The sequence below is a fragment of the Gavia stellata genome, chromosome 3 (genome assembly GCF_030936135.1).
Source record: "Gavia stellata isolate bGavSte3 chromosome 3, bGavSte3.hap2, whole genome shotgun sequence".
In the NCBI taxonomy this organism is placed as follows: Eukaryota; Metazoa; Chordata; class Aves; order Gaviiformes; family Gaviidae; genus Gavia; species Gavia stellata.
Window position 1 is genome coordinate 82,166,826 of NC_082596.1, and position 17,525 is coordinate 82,184,350.

A 17,525-nucleotide genomic window follows, 5' to 3' on the forward strand; every position below is an offset into this window, starting at 1 on the left:
ATGCCGCACAGGATGGATTATCAAACTAAATAATCTGAGGGAAAACTTGTTTATTCTTATTCACCAGCTGGATGCACCTCTGAAGTGTAATATTCATTGGCTCATGGAGTTATACTGAGTCCTGGCTGGAAAAGAAAACTTAATGATCCAACTTCTTTTTATTGTCAGCTACTGTTTCAAGCAAACAAAGTGGTAGAGAAAGTGGTGGAGGCATGCCAGAAGAAGGTTATCCTTTATCAGTTTTACACGGAAGTAGAGGCATTAAAGAGACCTGCCATATTTTTATGTTGCGCAGGCCACAAGCAGTAAGCCTGGTGATCTGGGAAGCAGCAGCCCACCCCATGCATGGCGCTCTTCTCCAAGCATTTGAGATACACTGGACTTAGCTGTGCTTGCAAAAACTGATGGTAAGAAATATCTTTTCAACAAATTTGCTTTGAGAAAAAATTGAGCTTATTCCTTGTGAGCTCTGCAAGTGATATGGGAATGCATGGCAAATCCAACTCTTTCACTACAAATTGGAGTGAGAGGATACATACAGACAACTGGTGCAGCTCATCACAAGATGACTAGTGCTTTGTAGCATGCACATACAGTAACTCTAACAAGGCAGCTGAGGTTTTTTACATTTGTCATGATCTCTGGATGTTCAAAGTCCACCCAGATGTTTTTTCCAGGTAGCAGGAGATGATGATGTGTCGAGGTATATCTAGAGCTACTGCTTGCAAAGGACACACCTTCCTTCTGCACACCTCCAGCTTCCCATCTTTGTGAACTAAGGTCACCAAAGAAGAAAAATAATATTAACATTAAAATTCAGTTCTGAATCAGGCACTCACCATGGCATCCATAAAAGGGAAGGCAGCAAGATAAAGGAAGGCCCTCCGAGTTTTACTTCCTACTGATTCATCCACATGGTGCAGCTTATTAATAATGTAATACCCCAAATCGCTATATGCTGTAGAGACACAAGAGCAGGAATCAATAATAAAGGTTACATATGGACTCTGGGTGAGAAACTCAGAAGTACCTGAAAGACTGTGATGCCTAGGAGCTCAGCCATGCATCCACTTAGCAGACAGCTGCAGGGGCTTCAGGATATTACAGCCTCACCAGCTGCTGTTTATGACTAAGGAGTGCTCTCATGGCTCTTTTTCCAGTAACCTTTGGCAGAGGAGTGGTAACAACTGGCTGGGTTGGGAGATGGGTATAGTAAGTGCCACATCTGTTTGCTAAATGAACACACTGGTACTCCAGAAAATCTACTGCTCTTTCATTAACTCAAGGCTCTTTGTTAGAAAAGCTGTTTTCACCAGGCATTGTGTATTTCATGGGGTGTAGTACCTTATAAATGCTGAAACCCTCTATTGTCACTGCATTTTCATGACATTACCTGTAAACCTGCCCAAAGCTGTAAAAGGATACTATGAATTGCAAAGGCATGCAACAAATCACACTCATTATGCCTCTCCCTTACTCTGCCTAAAGATCACCTCTGCTGGGACCTGTTAGGGCACTGCGCCCTTCACTGTACAGTCTCTGGGCAGCCTTGACCAGCCTTAGTTTCCTTCCTGATCTAGAGCCAGCATCTCAGGAGCTGCAAGTCAGAAAAGGGCACCACTGGAAATCAGGGGATTGCCACTTCCGATTGCCAGTATGTTATTTTGTCATCCTGTTTCAAACCAAGATGAGAATTTTTAGTGTTGGGCAACACGTCTCTTGCCAGGTCTCTCTTCCCGACGCATTGGATTGAAGACAGCACAGACGCAGGAACTCACCACACAGCTCTCTATAGAACTGCTTGCGTCTCTGTTACTATGCATGTTATCCAGCTATTTTAATAACCCCAGAGTCCTCCCCATGACCAGGAATAACAAAGAGCTAGCTATGACTGGAGTCTCTGAACTCTGGGGACTTACACAATATACATAGTTAAATAACCCAAATAGTTTTTAACCTTTTATAAACTATGTTCTGCATATTATTACTTAGTTTCCTCTATACACTTGTAATAGCTGTTAAAAGAATGATTAGGTTGTAAAGTCAACCTCCCAACACAAGTAATGGCAGAATTACTTGTGCCTGGGGAATCTTACCTCAGTTCTCTTCCACTTGTGTCTTTTCTAAGACAATAATTTCAAATGTGAACATCTATCTGATTTTCCATTTATAACAACTCTATTATCATTGTACAGACTTTCATATAGGGTATTTCAGGAAAGGTATCCTTCTCATACATGCAGGTCCCACAATTGGATTGACAAATGCTATCACTAGTCATCCAATTCAATCTTTTTAGCCTAAAATTATCTCTCATAACTCATAAACAGTGTTTGGAAGCAATTAAAGAGGGGTTTAAGTCATCATTGTTTTGTGATGGCTTAGGGATTCAGCAGTTAAATGGTTAACAGGACTGAAAAGACTTTTTCAGTCCGAACAAGACAGTGTAAACAAGGTAGTAAAATAGAAGGAGGTGGTATGACAGCACTGGGAACAGGCACAGGCCTCACTCCAGATAACCAGGACTGCCCAAAAGATGCTAAAATGTTAAAAACTCCCCCTATCCCTATGCTGGTCTCTATCTCTATGTCCTTCATCTGAACTACAACTGTTAGTCTCGCAGTCTTCCAGTTCACCCAGTAATCCCCAAGTTGCTTAGCCATCTAGGCACTCCCAGCCTTGTTTCCTTTTGAAGGGGGTTGGGAAAGAACTTTAAACCAGGACTCCAAACTCTCCTCAGTTCAGGGAGGCCAGTTTAGTTCTTCAGGTGTTCACGTGGTTATTGCAGTCCAGTCACACATCAAGCACAGCCTCTTTTTATTTTTGCATGAATACCTCTACACCAATTTTTGGTCAGTATTTTGAGAACTCTCTGTTATGCATGGATTTTTGCATGGGAAGTCCTTGTCGAAAGCTGCTTTTATGGCAGGGCAGTACATGGATGTTTCTGAATCAACTTATTTGAATGAAGGAGAAGACGTGTGGAAGGCACGTGAAGCAAGCCACCTGTGAGGATCAGATTCATCAAGCTGTCTCTTAGGTTCCGTTGAAGTTGCTTTACACTTCTCCTGCACAAAAACATAAAAACTGCTGCAGGAAACACACCAGCCTTATTCCCCACATGGGGACTGACAGAATCAGAGTCCAGATGCTGAGGAACCTGCTTCTGTGGAGGGGCCTCCATCAGCAGCGCAGTGCTAGAAAGACAGGACGCTGCAGGAGTCACCCTCCATGCTCTCCATGCACTTCATCTACCCGGCTTCAACTGCTTTAAATGAGACTTCTACAGTGTTTAGGAAGTGAGTAATAAGTAACTTTTTTGGCTCTAAAAGCCATTGAGATGTTTAAATTTTTATTTTAAAAGTTTAGTATTACAGAAAAATTCACAGAATCAGAGAGGTCCGAGGCTGTACTACTCTCACTTCTAGGAATAGATGGTTCACCACAGGGTTGTAGTTTATTGGCAGGGCACTCTCAAGGGACTTATACCACCACAGCCCACAGCACCACATTTTTAAGATTTCTAGGGATATTAGCACTGTGCTCTGTAAGCTTTGAGATTCTTTTTTCTTTCCCCCATCCAAGAAAAAAAGTCTAACTGCACTTTTTAATGTGATTTTGATTTTAAAATCGTAATGGCTAAGCTTGAAAGCTAGCTTTAAAATAGTCAACTATTCCACATGTCAGTGAAAGCACACGATCACTTTTGCTGATGTCCATGAGTGTTTCCATCCTCAGAAAGAAGGACTCATCAAGCTCAGATTTACTGACAAATAAACAGGCATGTGTCTTTGAGCTGTGAATAAAGCAATTGCTGATGCAATTAGAACTTAACCTTGGCCAACCTTACAAACTTATTATGAAGCGTGGTACAAAATTAATAACACAGACAACAGAGATGAAGAGTATTACATGAATCTAAAGCAGATGGCTCTTCCCATTCCTTGCATCATTTCAACCAAAACAGAGAAGTCCAACTCCAAGACAAGCTGCCTGTTTGCTATCCTCTAAAACCTCATTTATTTTGATATGTCTATGCTTTAGTTTTGCTACAGAATTTAAGCAGGAATTCTTGCTTTTGGCTTTTCCAGTTGAGTTTTAAGACCCAGAAGCTTAAGAAATGACACTGAAAACTGCATACCTAATTGGATCTCCTGTTCCCTACATCAATTTCTCTAATAAGCTGATTACTACCACATAAACTTCAGGCATTCTTAAAACAACTGAACACACTCTTAATGATGCCAGCAGTCTCAAACAAATAGCTGTACTGTAGTCATTTTGGAGCTCTCTTCTACCCAGCATGTTATACTTACATCATAAAGAAAACAAAAAGAAACCCTCAGAGGAAGTGATACCATTTACTTCCAGACACAGAGCTACATACGTCAATATTAGCTTTACTGGAGGAACAAAAATAATCTAAAAATGTTTTTGGGTGTGTTCTTTTCAGATGCATTCCATTTTCATACTTTGCTGCCAGTTTTAAAAATGAACTTGGAGACTTGAGAAGTAAAAATCCATTCTGTTGCTTGTCAGAAAGATGGCTCACATAGCCAAAACTGGTGCTGGTCAGGAGTTTGTTCAGCTAAGTGATTTGGGCAGATAGAAAAATGCCAATTTGAAAAAAAAATAAAATTGCATGGCAAATCTTCATTTGGAGATGGTACAGGGTACCTAAATTTCTTTATGTCTTTAATTAGACTGACTTAAAGCAGAAGCAAAAGCCTGTGACCCCCTTGTGAAAGCCCAGGTGATCAGAGTGGTTTAGGCTTTGTGATTTTTTTGCTCATAATAATAAATAAATTTAAAAAAAACTAGCTTAGGAGCATCTCAATACAGACTGATTACTGCAATCATATTTTTCTGTGCTCAGCTCTACTTCCAAAGTTGCATTAGTTGATTTTCTCAAATCTATCAATGACCGTTGGTCTCCGAAATATCTTTAAGTAGGCCAATATCTCATAAATCTCAAAATTAGCCTGTTTTAACTACAACCCAATCACTGCTATCCTAAAATCCAGAAACGCTTTGGTCATAGGCTTTCTTCCTTCTTCCTTTGTCCTGAATACCGTGCTGATAAGAAACTGCCCCTGTTGTGGGAGAAGGGTTGGGGCAGCTGGGGAAGCATTTTACTGCTTTAGCAATGGCCATCTGAAGAGGCTGAAGTAGGACACATTTTTAATTAATAACATTTTATCAACTTTCAGAAAGAAAAAAAAAAAAAGCAAGCCTGGATTATATTCTGATTTGTGTCCCTGTGCTATCATCTTTTTCCAGGGCAAAATGTTTAGTACGAGCCAGTACGGTGGGCATGTCGGAACAAGACTGACTGGAAAAATTAAATCAGGTTGTCATGAGCCACTCTGTAACTCCTAGTCTCTAAAAAATTCCAGTAGTGTTACACTGGAATTGGTGGGATTATACCTACGTCTCGCTTCTTATGCAGATCTTCCATGTACATGCAGTGACCATGCATGTGGAATTTCAAAAGAATCGGTGGAATTACTAGCAAGTGCTAAAGTTTTCCCCTGTGCAATCTGTGCAGGGAGTGGACCATGCCCGCTAGCCTGTCAGTAATAAATTGGCACAAAACAAATCACTCGCATGTCTTGACCATCCAGTCTGCTATAGGTTTGCCCCGTCACTGAAGTTGCAACCTTTTTTTCCTGGTGATGACAAATGATCCATCATGTAGTTTTTACTCAGGTGTAGTGGGCACCAGTTAAGGATGTCTACTTAAGCAAAGAGGATGTTTGCCCAAAGTAACTTCTGCCTTGTCATTTCCAGAACCTCACAGAGCTGTGTAAAGTAATATTAATATGCAAAAGGAAATAAACTTTCTCAGTATACTATTTCTCAGTAAACTAGTGAAAGGCTTAACAATGCTGTTTTATTGCTGAAGAAAATGTGCATGTCTTTCATGACACTGATATTAAAAGGACCCAATTAGAATTGAGGGCTTACCAGCAACACCATGAAATGCATTATGTTAGCATAACGTTATATAAATGATTTGTCTCCTCTGTCAAGCTGGCAATTTAGTAAGATGTCAAAAATATGCACAGACAGGCTAAGCGCCTTGAATCCCTTCTCTTACGGCCCAGTATTTCCACCAAAAGCCAATCTCTGAAATAATGAGACACTTTAGACCCTGGCTACATAGCGAACTTCCTACCAGGAAACCCTAACTGGTGGCAGTAGCTACCCCAAAATATCACAAGGGAAGGAAGGTAGCATACTATCTTCTGTTTCCACATCACAACTGAAACAGTAAATCCAGGAATACTGTACTGACCTAGGTTTGCAGCAGCATTATAAGTGGGATAAGAATTTGGTTTCAAATCCCTTTGGTCAAGGTCAACTTGTTTCTTGGTTCTTACTGCTACCTGTACAGGGGAGTGATACGAACTGTTGGTGAGGACTTTGCGGACATTCATGGGAATGTGGTGGGGTGATGACTTAGGGACCCAAGGCTTGCTACTGTGAGTTCAAGTCGTTTGGCTCAGCCAGTCACTCCCACAGAGGATTGTGTTAGTCCCGGCAGGGAAGCAGTAGTGGGAAGCTGGTGCTGAAGCAATGAAGCATGAGTCAGGTGGGTGAAATGGTCTGTTTTGGTATTTTAAATAAGTAGAGGCTGCTGTTTGTGAGGAGCAGGTGTGCAGACTGCAAATAGTCTCTATCACAGTTGGAAATGTGGTGATTCATTGTGGTCACTGTGTTTCTACCACCACTTGTTTTCTTCCTTCTGACTTTCAGCACTTCAGTACTCCTCCTTATTTCATTGGGCTTTCTGTTCCCTGTTCTTTTTTTATTTGATTCCCTGGGCTTCCACAGTCCACGGCAGACAGTCATGTCATCTTCCTTAGTCCCATACACATGGCATGTGGAAGAAATTCAGCCCCCCGAGCACTGTTTGTTTCTCTTTTTCATCTGCCGAGCATCAGTAACCTGTATTTGTGTCTCCTGTAGAGAGCCGGGGATAGGCTTGCAGCTGCTGGGGAGTTCTTGCAGGTCCTAGGAGGCTGCCTGTCTGTCACTGGACTCCTTCTCTTCCTCCTGCTAGGCAGGTTGTGCATCTGTGGGTCAGAGAAGAATAATTAGGATTTGAAACAGGCTCAAAGGAAACTTGGAACATAAACTTGGCAACAACACCCAGGCAATTGGTGCTAGAATCTGACTAACTCCATTCTCTCAGGCACTCTGCCAGTCTCTGCTGTGGCCTTTGCATATTTTCAGGCACAGACAAGTTAGAATACTAAAAAATATTTTGCAGTCTGCCACCATAAGCAGCTGAAAGATTGTGTGAAGCCCTTTAATTCAGGACTTTAAAGCATGGTAAGTACAGCCTTCTGTTTTCTTTTTTCCCCGATATCTGCAGAGAGGGCATTTCAGAGGTTCTGAACTCAGCAGGGCTCTACTTCCAGGCAAAGGCAAGAAACTTATATCTGGCATGTTTTCCAATGGTTGCTCCAAACACCTCCCTTCAATAAGAAGTCCTACATAGAAAATCCAGATATGTCCTTCACCTGTAAATTTCATAGTTATACTTTAAATTTTCTTAAAATCTATCATAGTTTAAAATTAAATGTTGGATGAGTAGAAAATATTTCTTTATCCAGCTGGCAAAGGCAAAAACTTTGACCAGCACTGGCAGGAAAACAAGTGAGCAACTAGAAGAGCAGCTCTGGGGGCTGAAGAAACATTTGAAGCAAAGAAATATGACAGCCAAACATACAAACGGCCCAAAGTTTATAATACTGTCTCAATAAAGCAGCCTCAACTGCAAACATATTGAGGAAGTGACCAATCAATACCAGTGAATTAAATTAACCTGAATGCATGGATTCAGCTTATAAAATTAGCAACAGCTTATCCCGGCACAGAGTTGCCATGGCTAGTGAGCCATTACTGTAAGCATTTATGACCGTAACATGGAGTAAAGGTAAACAGCACAAGGCTGCTGTTATCAGTGGTGAAAAAGGAGACATGATGGTCAAACAAACTGGAGTGCTTAGAAGGCACATAAAGCTGGTGAATATAGCTGGCAGCCTGTTAAAGGATAAGAGCAGGGGGCATTTGTATTTACCAGATGGATCTTGTACCTGAACTGAAATAGTCTTATTCTATTCTATTCTATTCTATTCTGTTCTATTCTATTCTATTCTATTCTATTCTACTCTATTCTATTCTATTCTATTCTATTCTATTCTATTTCTATTTCTATTTCTATTTCTATTTCTATTTCTATTTCTATTTCTATTCTATATGTTGACCAGCAGCACATGCTGCTCTTGGGATACTAACAGCCTGATAATGAATGGTGCCTCACTTGCGGGCCACTCTGTAATTTCACAGCAATTCTGGATATTGCCATCACACTCGCATTTCCCATCTTTCTGTGATGGAATGACCCCCTAATGCTAGTCATCCAACTCAACCCTACTGCCTGTCAACCAACACATGCCTCCATAGGCTGTTGCATTACCTCCCTCCTCCCATCCCTTAGAGCTCCCAGCTTTTAGGATTTTACCTGTTCAATGCAATGCACTCTCTGCTTCTTCCTCCAGCATCTCCTGTTCCTTGCTGCTGTGGTCCAGACATTTCGGCTCTGTAGAATGAGCCAGAAGGTGCAAAGAATCTGGTGCAGTTCTTGGAGAGGATGAAGTTAAAGTCTTCCAGGTCACATGGCTTTTTATTGCTGTGACTGATGCTTGGGTTGATATCCCATTTCTGCAGGCTCTCAGAAACTGGCAAATCGTTACTTTTTATGTTCAGTTCATATCTGCTTGTGTATTTTCTTTGTTTCAGAGTACACTCAGGGAGTTGGTCTCAGTTTGGCAATAAAGTGCTCTTAGTAACTACTTCTTCTCTTACAGATTAATTATTCAACAGAAGTGGATGATGACTAGCACTAGTAGAGAGTAATAGCTGATATTTTAATGAGGATGCTGACACCTACTTGCTTAGACTTTTGTACTGTGAGATAAGTAGCAAAGGGATAGGTACAGAGGAAGTACACTGACAATGCCACCAACTTCTGACACACAGCCCTACCAAGTACATGCTGAAGTCCTGCTAAACCCATTCGGGCACATACTGCTAGTTGATCATCACTACCTAACAGTAAGACTGAGCTATCAGCTTCATGCAACCTGCCAGCCTTGCCGAAGTTTTGCTCACACACCTGACTGAAAGAGAGCAGCAGCGTATTTTGCTGCCAGGCAGGAGAGCCCTGGGGGTGGAATCTGCCATTAACAACCTGTTTAAAAAGTAATAAAAATTGCATGGATGGGCATGACACCAGCCCAAGAGATTTAGTCTCTTTTGCATCTCCTGTTGCACTTCTTATAAATGAAATCTTGAGCCTACAGATTAATCAGTTTGAAGGACAGGCAAGGAGAGCAAATTAAAAGACATATTAATTGGACATGAAGTGACCTTACCTATTAAGGTATGAAATACAGCAGCTACAGCGCCAGCCACAACCATGCACAAAACTGCTTTGGTCCTGTCTCGCTTGCTGTTCACAAACACCAGACCTACATTTTTGAAGTCACTCATCGGACCCGTGAAGAACTTCATCAGAGAGTATGCCAGTCCATAGCTGGCCAGCATTTCCACAGCATCTTCCTTGACAGCAGCGATGCCCCTATTCAAGGCCTGTTGAAACACAGAAAGAGCAAATAATGTAGCACATGTGGAAGTGTGCCAAAACCAATCTTCTGCAGCCTGTTTCTGAAGGAACAAGCAAGTTCAGCTCTCATTGTTTTCACCCTGAGTTGGACCTTATTTCTCCAGGTTCAACAGCAGTAACTTGTGACTTGTGACACAGGCAACTTCATAATTTCATATGGACAGTAAATTCAAGTCAAGTAGACTTCAAAATAAGGTAAATATCTATTTCTAAAGTGTATAATGGAACTCCTGATATACCAGAAGTCAGTCTCTTTCCTTTTTAGAGTAATTTTATGACCCGCTAATACTCATGGATGATACGAGACCATTTAAATGCTGCTTTGAGGCCTCAGCCCTGAATTGAACAAAGCACAGTCCTTGCAGGCCATCTTTACAGGTAAAACCTCTGACAATATTATATGCTGAAATTTCAAGAGCTCAAACTTTTTTTCTGTGTAATGAGCTTTTCACTACATCCCATGTAATTGTTGTCAATAGCTGATATTATCCTATGATGTTTATTAAGAAAATAGGCCAAATATGCACGTAACTAAACATAACTGTTCTCCTTTCATGTATTTCACAAGGTTCTGATCCTATGTTCATTTATATGTCCTTGTAACATATTTAAAAAGAAATACAGCATATGTATTTCAAGACATATTCAGGTTCAACTAACCTACTAAGTCATTCTAGGTCTGTATTTAGGAAATGTCTGCCAATGAATCACTGAGAATTAGATGGATTATTTTTATAACTAAGGTGAACCACAGAAAAAAAGTGTAACATTGCTTCAGATTCCAGCTTGCACCAAAATGCTTCTAAAATATCGAATAAAAATGACAGAATGATACATTTTATCTGCAGTGTGACAGCATCAATCATCTGGTACACCCAACAAACTGTTAAAACCAGATTAGATTCAAAAAGCATGAAGGATGAAATACAACTTGTTTTCACAAGTATTTAGTTCCTATGGGTTACAGCCGATGTGTGCTGACAGGGCCATGGCAATGAAGCCAATCAGGAACATCTTGCCAACCCATCCTCCAAATCTCAGTCTATCCACTTACACATCAGTTCTAATACAGCTTTTTCTGAATGAACAAACCACGTGGAGTATCGTCAGGTAATCGTGGTGAGTCCTTCCATTTCAAATGTAAGCATAGCCTTTTTGTTGCAGTCTTTTGACTTCTTTTTTTCCCCTTCCAAAGACCATGTAAGCAAGCAACTTCCATTGACTCCAAAAGAAATCGCATCTATTCACACAGAATCACACAGAATCACTAAGGTTGGAAAAGACCTGTAAGATCATCAAGTCCAACCATCAACCCAACACCACCATGCCCATTAAACCATGTCCCACAATACCTCGTCCGCACGTTCCTTGAACACCTCCAGGGATGGTGACTCCACCACTTCCCTGGGCAGCTTATTCCAGTGTCTCACCACTCTCTCAGTAAAGAAATTTTTCCGAATATCCAGCCTGAACCTCCCCTGGCACAACTTGAGGGCATTTTCTCTAGTCCTGTCACTCGTCACTTGGGAGAAGAGGCCAACACCCACCTCTCTGCAACCCCCTTTCAGGTAATTGAAGAGAGTGATAAGGTCTCCCCTCAGCCTCCTCTTCTCCAGACTGAACAACCCCAGTTCCCTCAGCCGCTCCTCATAAGACTTGTGCTCCAGACCCCTCACCAGCTTTGTCGCCCTTCTCTGGACACGCTCCAGCACCTCAATGTCCTTCTTGTAGTGAGGGGCCCAAAACTGAACACAGTATTCGAGGTGTGGCCTCACCAGTGCCGAGTACAGAGGCATGATCACCTCCCTACTCCTGCTGGCCACACTATTTCTGATACAGGCCAGGATGCCGTTGGCCTTCTTGGCCACCTGGGCACACTGCTGGCTCATCTTCAGCCAGCTGTCGACCAACACCCCCAGGTCCTTATCTGCGGGGCAGCTTTCCAGCCACTTGTCCCCAGGCCTGTAGCGTTGCATGGGGTTGTTGTGACCCAAGTGCAGGACCCGGCACTTGGCCTTGTTGAACCTCATACAATTGGCCTGGGCCCATCGATGCAGCCTGTCCAGATCCCTCTGCAGAGCCTTCCTACCCTCGAGCAGATCAACACACCCGCCCAACTTGGTGTCATCTGCAAACTTGCTGAGGGTGTACTCAATCCCTTCATCCAGATCATCGATAAATATATTAAACAAGTCTGGCCCCAAAACTAAGCCCTGGGGGACTCCACTTGTGACCGGCCGTCAACTGGATTTCGCTCCATTCACCACAACTCTCTGGGCTCGGCCGTCCAGCCAGTTTTTTACCCAGTGAAGAGTGCAGCTGTCTGAGCCACGAGTCGCCAGCTTCTCCAGGAGAATACTGTGGGGAACAGTGTCGAAGGCTTTACTAAAGTCCAGGTGGACAACATGGACAACCTTTCCCTCACCCACTAGGCGGGTCACCTGGTCATAGAAGGAGATCAGGTTGGTCAAGCAGGACCTGCCCTTCATGAACCCGTGCTGCATCGATAAGAGTTCAAATTATATTTAGCGTGCAGATGCCAAAACCACTAGTGGGTGCATAAAACTGTACTCAAAAAACTTGTGGGAAAGACTGTGGCCTCTGAAATGAATAGTCAAGTTTAGCTGTCTGTTTTGATGATGCTTATGATGATGTTGTAATCAACATGAAGGTGTATGCAGAGTTATAATCTTTTCATTTAAACTTCCTAAAGATGCTGAATCTCCCTGTTCTGTTGCCAGTAATAGGAAAATAGCCTTGGATTATGCCATGTAGAGGATTCCCTGAGGATGGCTTTTTCCCCCTCTTTTCTTTTGTCAACAGTGATATACTTCTGGCAGCTTCAATTTAAAGAGAAAGAGCTAACCAATTTCAGGTAGTCTGGTTTAAAAGCTTCTCGTCACATGTAAACAGCTAAATTATTTCCAGCACAGTTTCACAAGCACAAGTGCTTCCTTCCTGGTTTGGACAACTACTGAATACCAGAGTCTGTGGAGGATGGCAATCCACTGCTGACAAGGTCCCTGGGATGAACGTGGCTTTAAGAAATCACATTCTGTCAAGAGGCACAGCACTATGATCCCTCTGCAGAGAGACAAATCTTTGCCAAGCACAGTCCTCAACTCAAGCCAGTGAAACTAGTTCCGTGTGACTTCGGCCCCAGTGTAACTATGTTTTTCACCTAAGTAAGACAGACATTAAGATGTGAGCACTCCTCTTTCCCTCCTTCTCTGGTTTTACAGGCTGAAGTCTGATCTCTTTTGTATGACCAAATGACAGCCAAGTAGATACTTCTGAGTGATTTTCCTCAGAGGCACACTGTGTACCAGGTAAGGTAAACTGGCAAAATCCAAAAGGGACTTTTGTAAAAGGTATGTTGCCATTAATTTATATTCCTGTGGAATGGTTGGCTGACATAATGAAATAGTCTAGAGGCTAGCCTCTAGGCAATCCTCCTAAATGCTTCTTTGGAAAGATCCTTAGGAAATGAACAGTCAATAGCGCTGTGTACAGACTGTTTAGCTTCTGCAGCTTTCTTTTTCCTTTTTCACTTTAAGATGACAATGCAAAGATTCTTCATTCTCAACTTCCAAACACTATACGAGAACTTGTGTAGCTTTTCTACCCCATGTACCTTAGAATATTTTTGCTGCTAAACCTGCTGATGTCGTATTTGATATCCTTAAATCCACAAGAAATCCCAGATAGACACTTGATAAAGCTGCTTTGGCGTGCAATACGAAAGACACAGGCACTTGATCTTTCATAGTATGCCAGCCATGCAGTTGGTAATCTTCCAGTCTAATTTACTGTTAGATTTCCAATTAAATCTCTCATAAAGGAAGAAAAATATAAACCAGGGCAAGGTCTCCATTTTTTTAGCTGACTCTGTTTTGTACACTTTTTGGTGTGAATAAAAATCAGTAACAAAACTTCATCAGTAGCATCTGTATTCCACGTTTGTTTCACACGCAACAGAGCGTATCTCTACAAAGATTTGTGTAGCTTGTCAATGAAATCACATGGAACTAGGTAGTAATATTAATAATAATAATCATAATGATGATGATGATGATGACAATACTTAATATGAGAAGTTAGCTTGATCATAAATATTTCAGATTTCATTCTACTTTCAGCTGACTTATTCACACCAAACTTCAAGGGAGAACTAGAAAATCCAGATGCTGAAAGAAAAACTATTGGTGATGGCACCTTCTCCTGAGTTTTTAATGAACAGCTAACCTAATACAGTAGTAGGTGAAAATGTCACAATAAATTGCTGTTCATCAAATGTGATTAAAACAAAGCCACTGACATTGCTGACCCTTCTTTTAGAAATAACAGAAAAAAGCATGTAATACTTCCAGGCTGAGCATGATCTGGCAGGTACATGAACAGGTTAGTTGAAGTAAGTCATATTCCCAAAACACTTCTCAAAAAGGCAGGCACCAAGAGCTACAGTTACTTCTACGCAATGTCTTGTATAACATATTATGTTATCACTGGAAAGGTGAAATCTTTACTATAGGACCTGGTAACAATCCCTTGAGCCTTTTTTTATGAATAATTGCGTGCTATCTCTAATGTTCACTAAAATCAGAGAGGACTAGCATTTTTAAATTCCCATCCAAAAGATTCAAGTCAGCGGAACACCAAATAATACACTTAATGACATTTCAAGCCAGTAACCACATCTTTACAATTCGGTACTGCAGCTGGCTTTTTCCTCTTAGAAGGAACATATGAGACCTCTATGAAATTTCTAGGACATGCATAATGGATGAATCCAACAAACTTTTGCATGCAAAAGCAGTGATATAAAAAGCAACAATTGTGAGAAAAATGTCAAGGGTCTGGCTTGTCCTATTTTGCATGAGCTTTCAGCATTATTCACTAATGTTGGCAGAAAAGGTTTGGTTCCAATCTACAGCTACACACCTCTGTTGCCAAAAATTCAAAGTCTGTCTCTTAAGCTGGTTCTATAGAGTTTGACCACTTCTCACACGATTCTCCCCTCCCAGAGACTGCTGGATGATTGAAGTTTTATTTTGTATACAAGCATAAAAAAATCCACTCAGAAAGCTACGTCTATTGTATATGTTTTCTTCTGCTTTTAAAAATATTTTATTACCTACATACTGCATAGAATTTCAATAGTCTGTATCTAACTAGAAGGGCACGTTTTCTACTTTGTTTGAAGTTAACTATTTACTATGCAGTCAATACTTGACCAGTGCATGTGTTTCAAATATGAGCAAGTAAAATCCAAGCAATGTAATTCTTGTCAGTCCTCAATTTTGCTTATGCTGGAAAAGCAGATTGTGACCTAGTGGAAGCTGGCATGTTCCTATGGCTTCTTCAGTTTGAAGATGGGATTCTCCCTGATCTGTTTTCAAGTCTGTTCCAGCTAGTTATCTACCTAAGGGTGACATCAAAAACCTGCTCAATTTGGCAGTAACTTGGCCAAATGTATGTTCGGTTCAGTGAACATTTGTAAGATGTTCCCCCTCCCCCTACATCTTTCTTCCTACCTGCCATTCCCTAAGAAAATGGCAGAGCGTCCAAGTATTCAGTTAAAGCGCAAGCTGACGTAGGGGACAGTCTTTCTCGTGTGTCAAATAATCTCACTCCTGATGATTATTGGCTGAGTTTTCATTTACTAAATCCTGTCACATTGAAATCTTCAGTATCAAATGTACCAGCTGGTTCTGGCTTTTCTGCCTCCCCCTGTCATCAGCTGCACTGCCAGAACACCTGACAGATCCAACGCTCTACAAGCATGGCATAATCAGACCACTGTGTCGGTGCTACCTGAGTGTTATCCCATGTGCATCTCTGCTTCTGGCTGGGTTTACTCGTAAATGCAGGAGCCACTGGTAGGCAATTTGAGTTAAATAGCTAGTGCTCTGTGCAAGACTTCCATGGACGTAGACATAGAAGTAGGAGAAAAAGGGGTAAAAATGGCATGCACACATTTATTCTGGCTCAAGAAGATTGCCCAAACACAGTGTATGAAGAGATAGCCCTGAAGGGTAGAGGGAGTCTGACCTTGTAGCTTGAAAATGATGACTGAGGGGTGTTCATTGTTTTGGGCTCTTTTTTTTTGTTTGGGTTTTTGTTTTGTTTTGTTTTATTTTGCAATGCTTTTACCCTAATTCAGTATCTCTAATTTTGGGTCAGCATCTGTTGTGGAACATGTATCAGATGACTGAAATACCATCTGAGGTCAATTCCTATTAGCCCACTATTAAAATACTTGACTTTCCCCTACTCCCTGATTAAAGCTGGCCCTAAGAGAAGAGCTAGTCACCCCTGTCCACAGCGCTGCAAGTGCTGACATCAGTTCAACCCACTGAAATAATCCCAGTCCCCAATAAGAGACAGCTTCCCTGACCCCTCCAGCCTGAAGAAAGAAGAAATACCTATCCCGAGAGAAGGACACCTAGACACCTCCATGGTATCCTCTGAAGAGCATTAGGACTGCCCTGAAAAAGAAAGCTGAAGTTCTTCTGTCTCTTGCTGCTTCCTAATTCAAAAGAAACTGGAAATGCAGGGCAGATGACACAACTTTATCTTAAAAAAAAATGTTACTGTACCAAAATTTCAATCAAATTTACTCTGTCTGCTTAAGTAAGGAGAACATGGGCTAGAAGAAAGCCCATATACCCTGTGAAACAAAAACCAAGCCATGAAGACTAAAATGCAATCAGTAACAATTTTTTCCCCATTCACCCTCCTGAGCAGCAATGAACACTTTTGCATGATTCCTACTCTTATCTGAAATGCCTGCTACTCTGTGATCATGACCAGGCTCTCTGTTTCACTCGTTGACACCATCCACTCACTATACAATGTCAAGGCTGTGTGAAAGTGTATCCTGGGAGAAGTTGTTCAGTCTGGAGAAGAGGAGGCTGAGGCGAGACCTCATCGCTCTGTACAATTACCTGAAAGAAGGTTGCAGAGAGGTGCGTGTTGGCCTCTTCTCCCAAGTGACGAGTGACAGGACAAGAGGAAATGGCCTCAAGTTGCGCCAGGAGAGGTTTAGGCTGGATATTAGGAAAAATTTCTTTACTGAGAGAGTGGTGAAACACTGGAATGAACTGCCCAGGGAGGTGGTGGAGTCACCCTCCCTGGAGGTGTTCAAGGAACGTGTGGATGTGGGATTGTGGGACGTGGCTTGATGGGCATGGTGGTGTTAGTTGATGGTTGGACTTGATGATCTTACAGGTCTTTTCCAACCTTAGTGATTCTGTGATTCTGTGATTCTGTGATTCTGTGAAGTTTAAATAAAGACTCTAAATCCAAAATAACATAATTCTCGAGCACTCACAGCTTTCACTTGACCTGGGATACATCAGGGAACAGCACTTTTTAACAGGCAGGTCTAAGAATAACTAGGGCAGCAGTGGCAACAGTGAAGTCAGTGAAAATGGGAAGTCCTTCCCATTGCAAGAACTAATGCAGAGGAGGATGTGTCGGGAAGCTGGAAGAGTAGCTACGGCACGCTACCCTAGGGCACCTACTGCCTGTGTGTAGATTCATGAACAATAACCAGCAAAACAAGGCAGAGAATAATACAAAAACCACGGGAGACTGCAGAAGATAATGGCGCAGGACCACAGGAAAGAAACCAGACTCAGTGAAAGCAAAACATGCCTCATTTAAAACTACTTTTGACAAAGTGCCAGAATATTTACAACAGGGAACAATCTTGGAGGGGTGAACCAGTTGCTACAGATGGTTGCCTCCCCGCAGGACGTGGAGAACACCGATTCCGAAGCCAAGAGAACTACGAGCCATGCCAGTGGGAAGCCCTTCAGTACAT

At 41.8% G+C, this 17,525-nt stretch overlaps 1 protein-coding gene across 1 annotated transcript in view; it reads right to left on the reverse strand.

Moving 5' to 3' along the window:
- The window catches only part of ANKH (ANKH inorganic pyrophosphate transport regulator), a 107,055-nt gene that overhangs the window by 35,342 nt on the left and 54,188 nt on the right, over positions 1-17,525 (reverse strand). Inside the window, exons 2-3 of the mRNA XM_059815217.1 lie at positions 9,447-9,663; positions 840-958 (exon numbers count right to left, since the gene is read on the reverse strand). Of these exons, the coding sequence (XP_059671200.1) occupies positions 840-958; positions 9,447-9,663 (336 nt within the window). The remainder of the gene's footprint in view (positions 1-839; positions 959-9,446; positions 9,664-17,525) is intronic.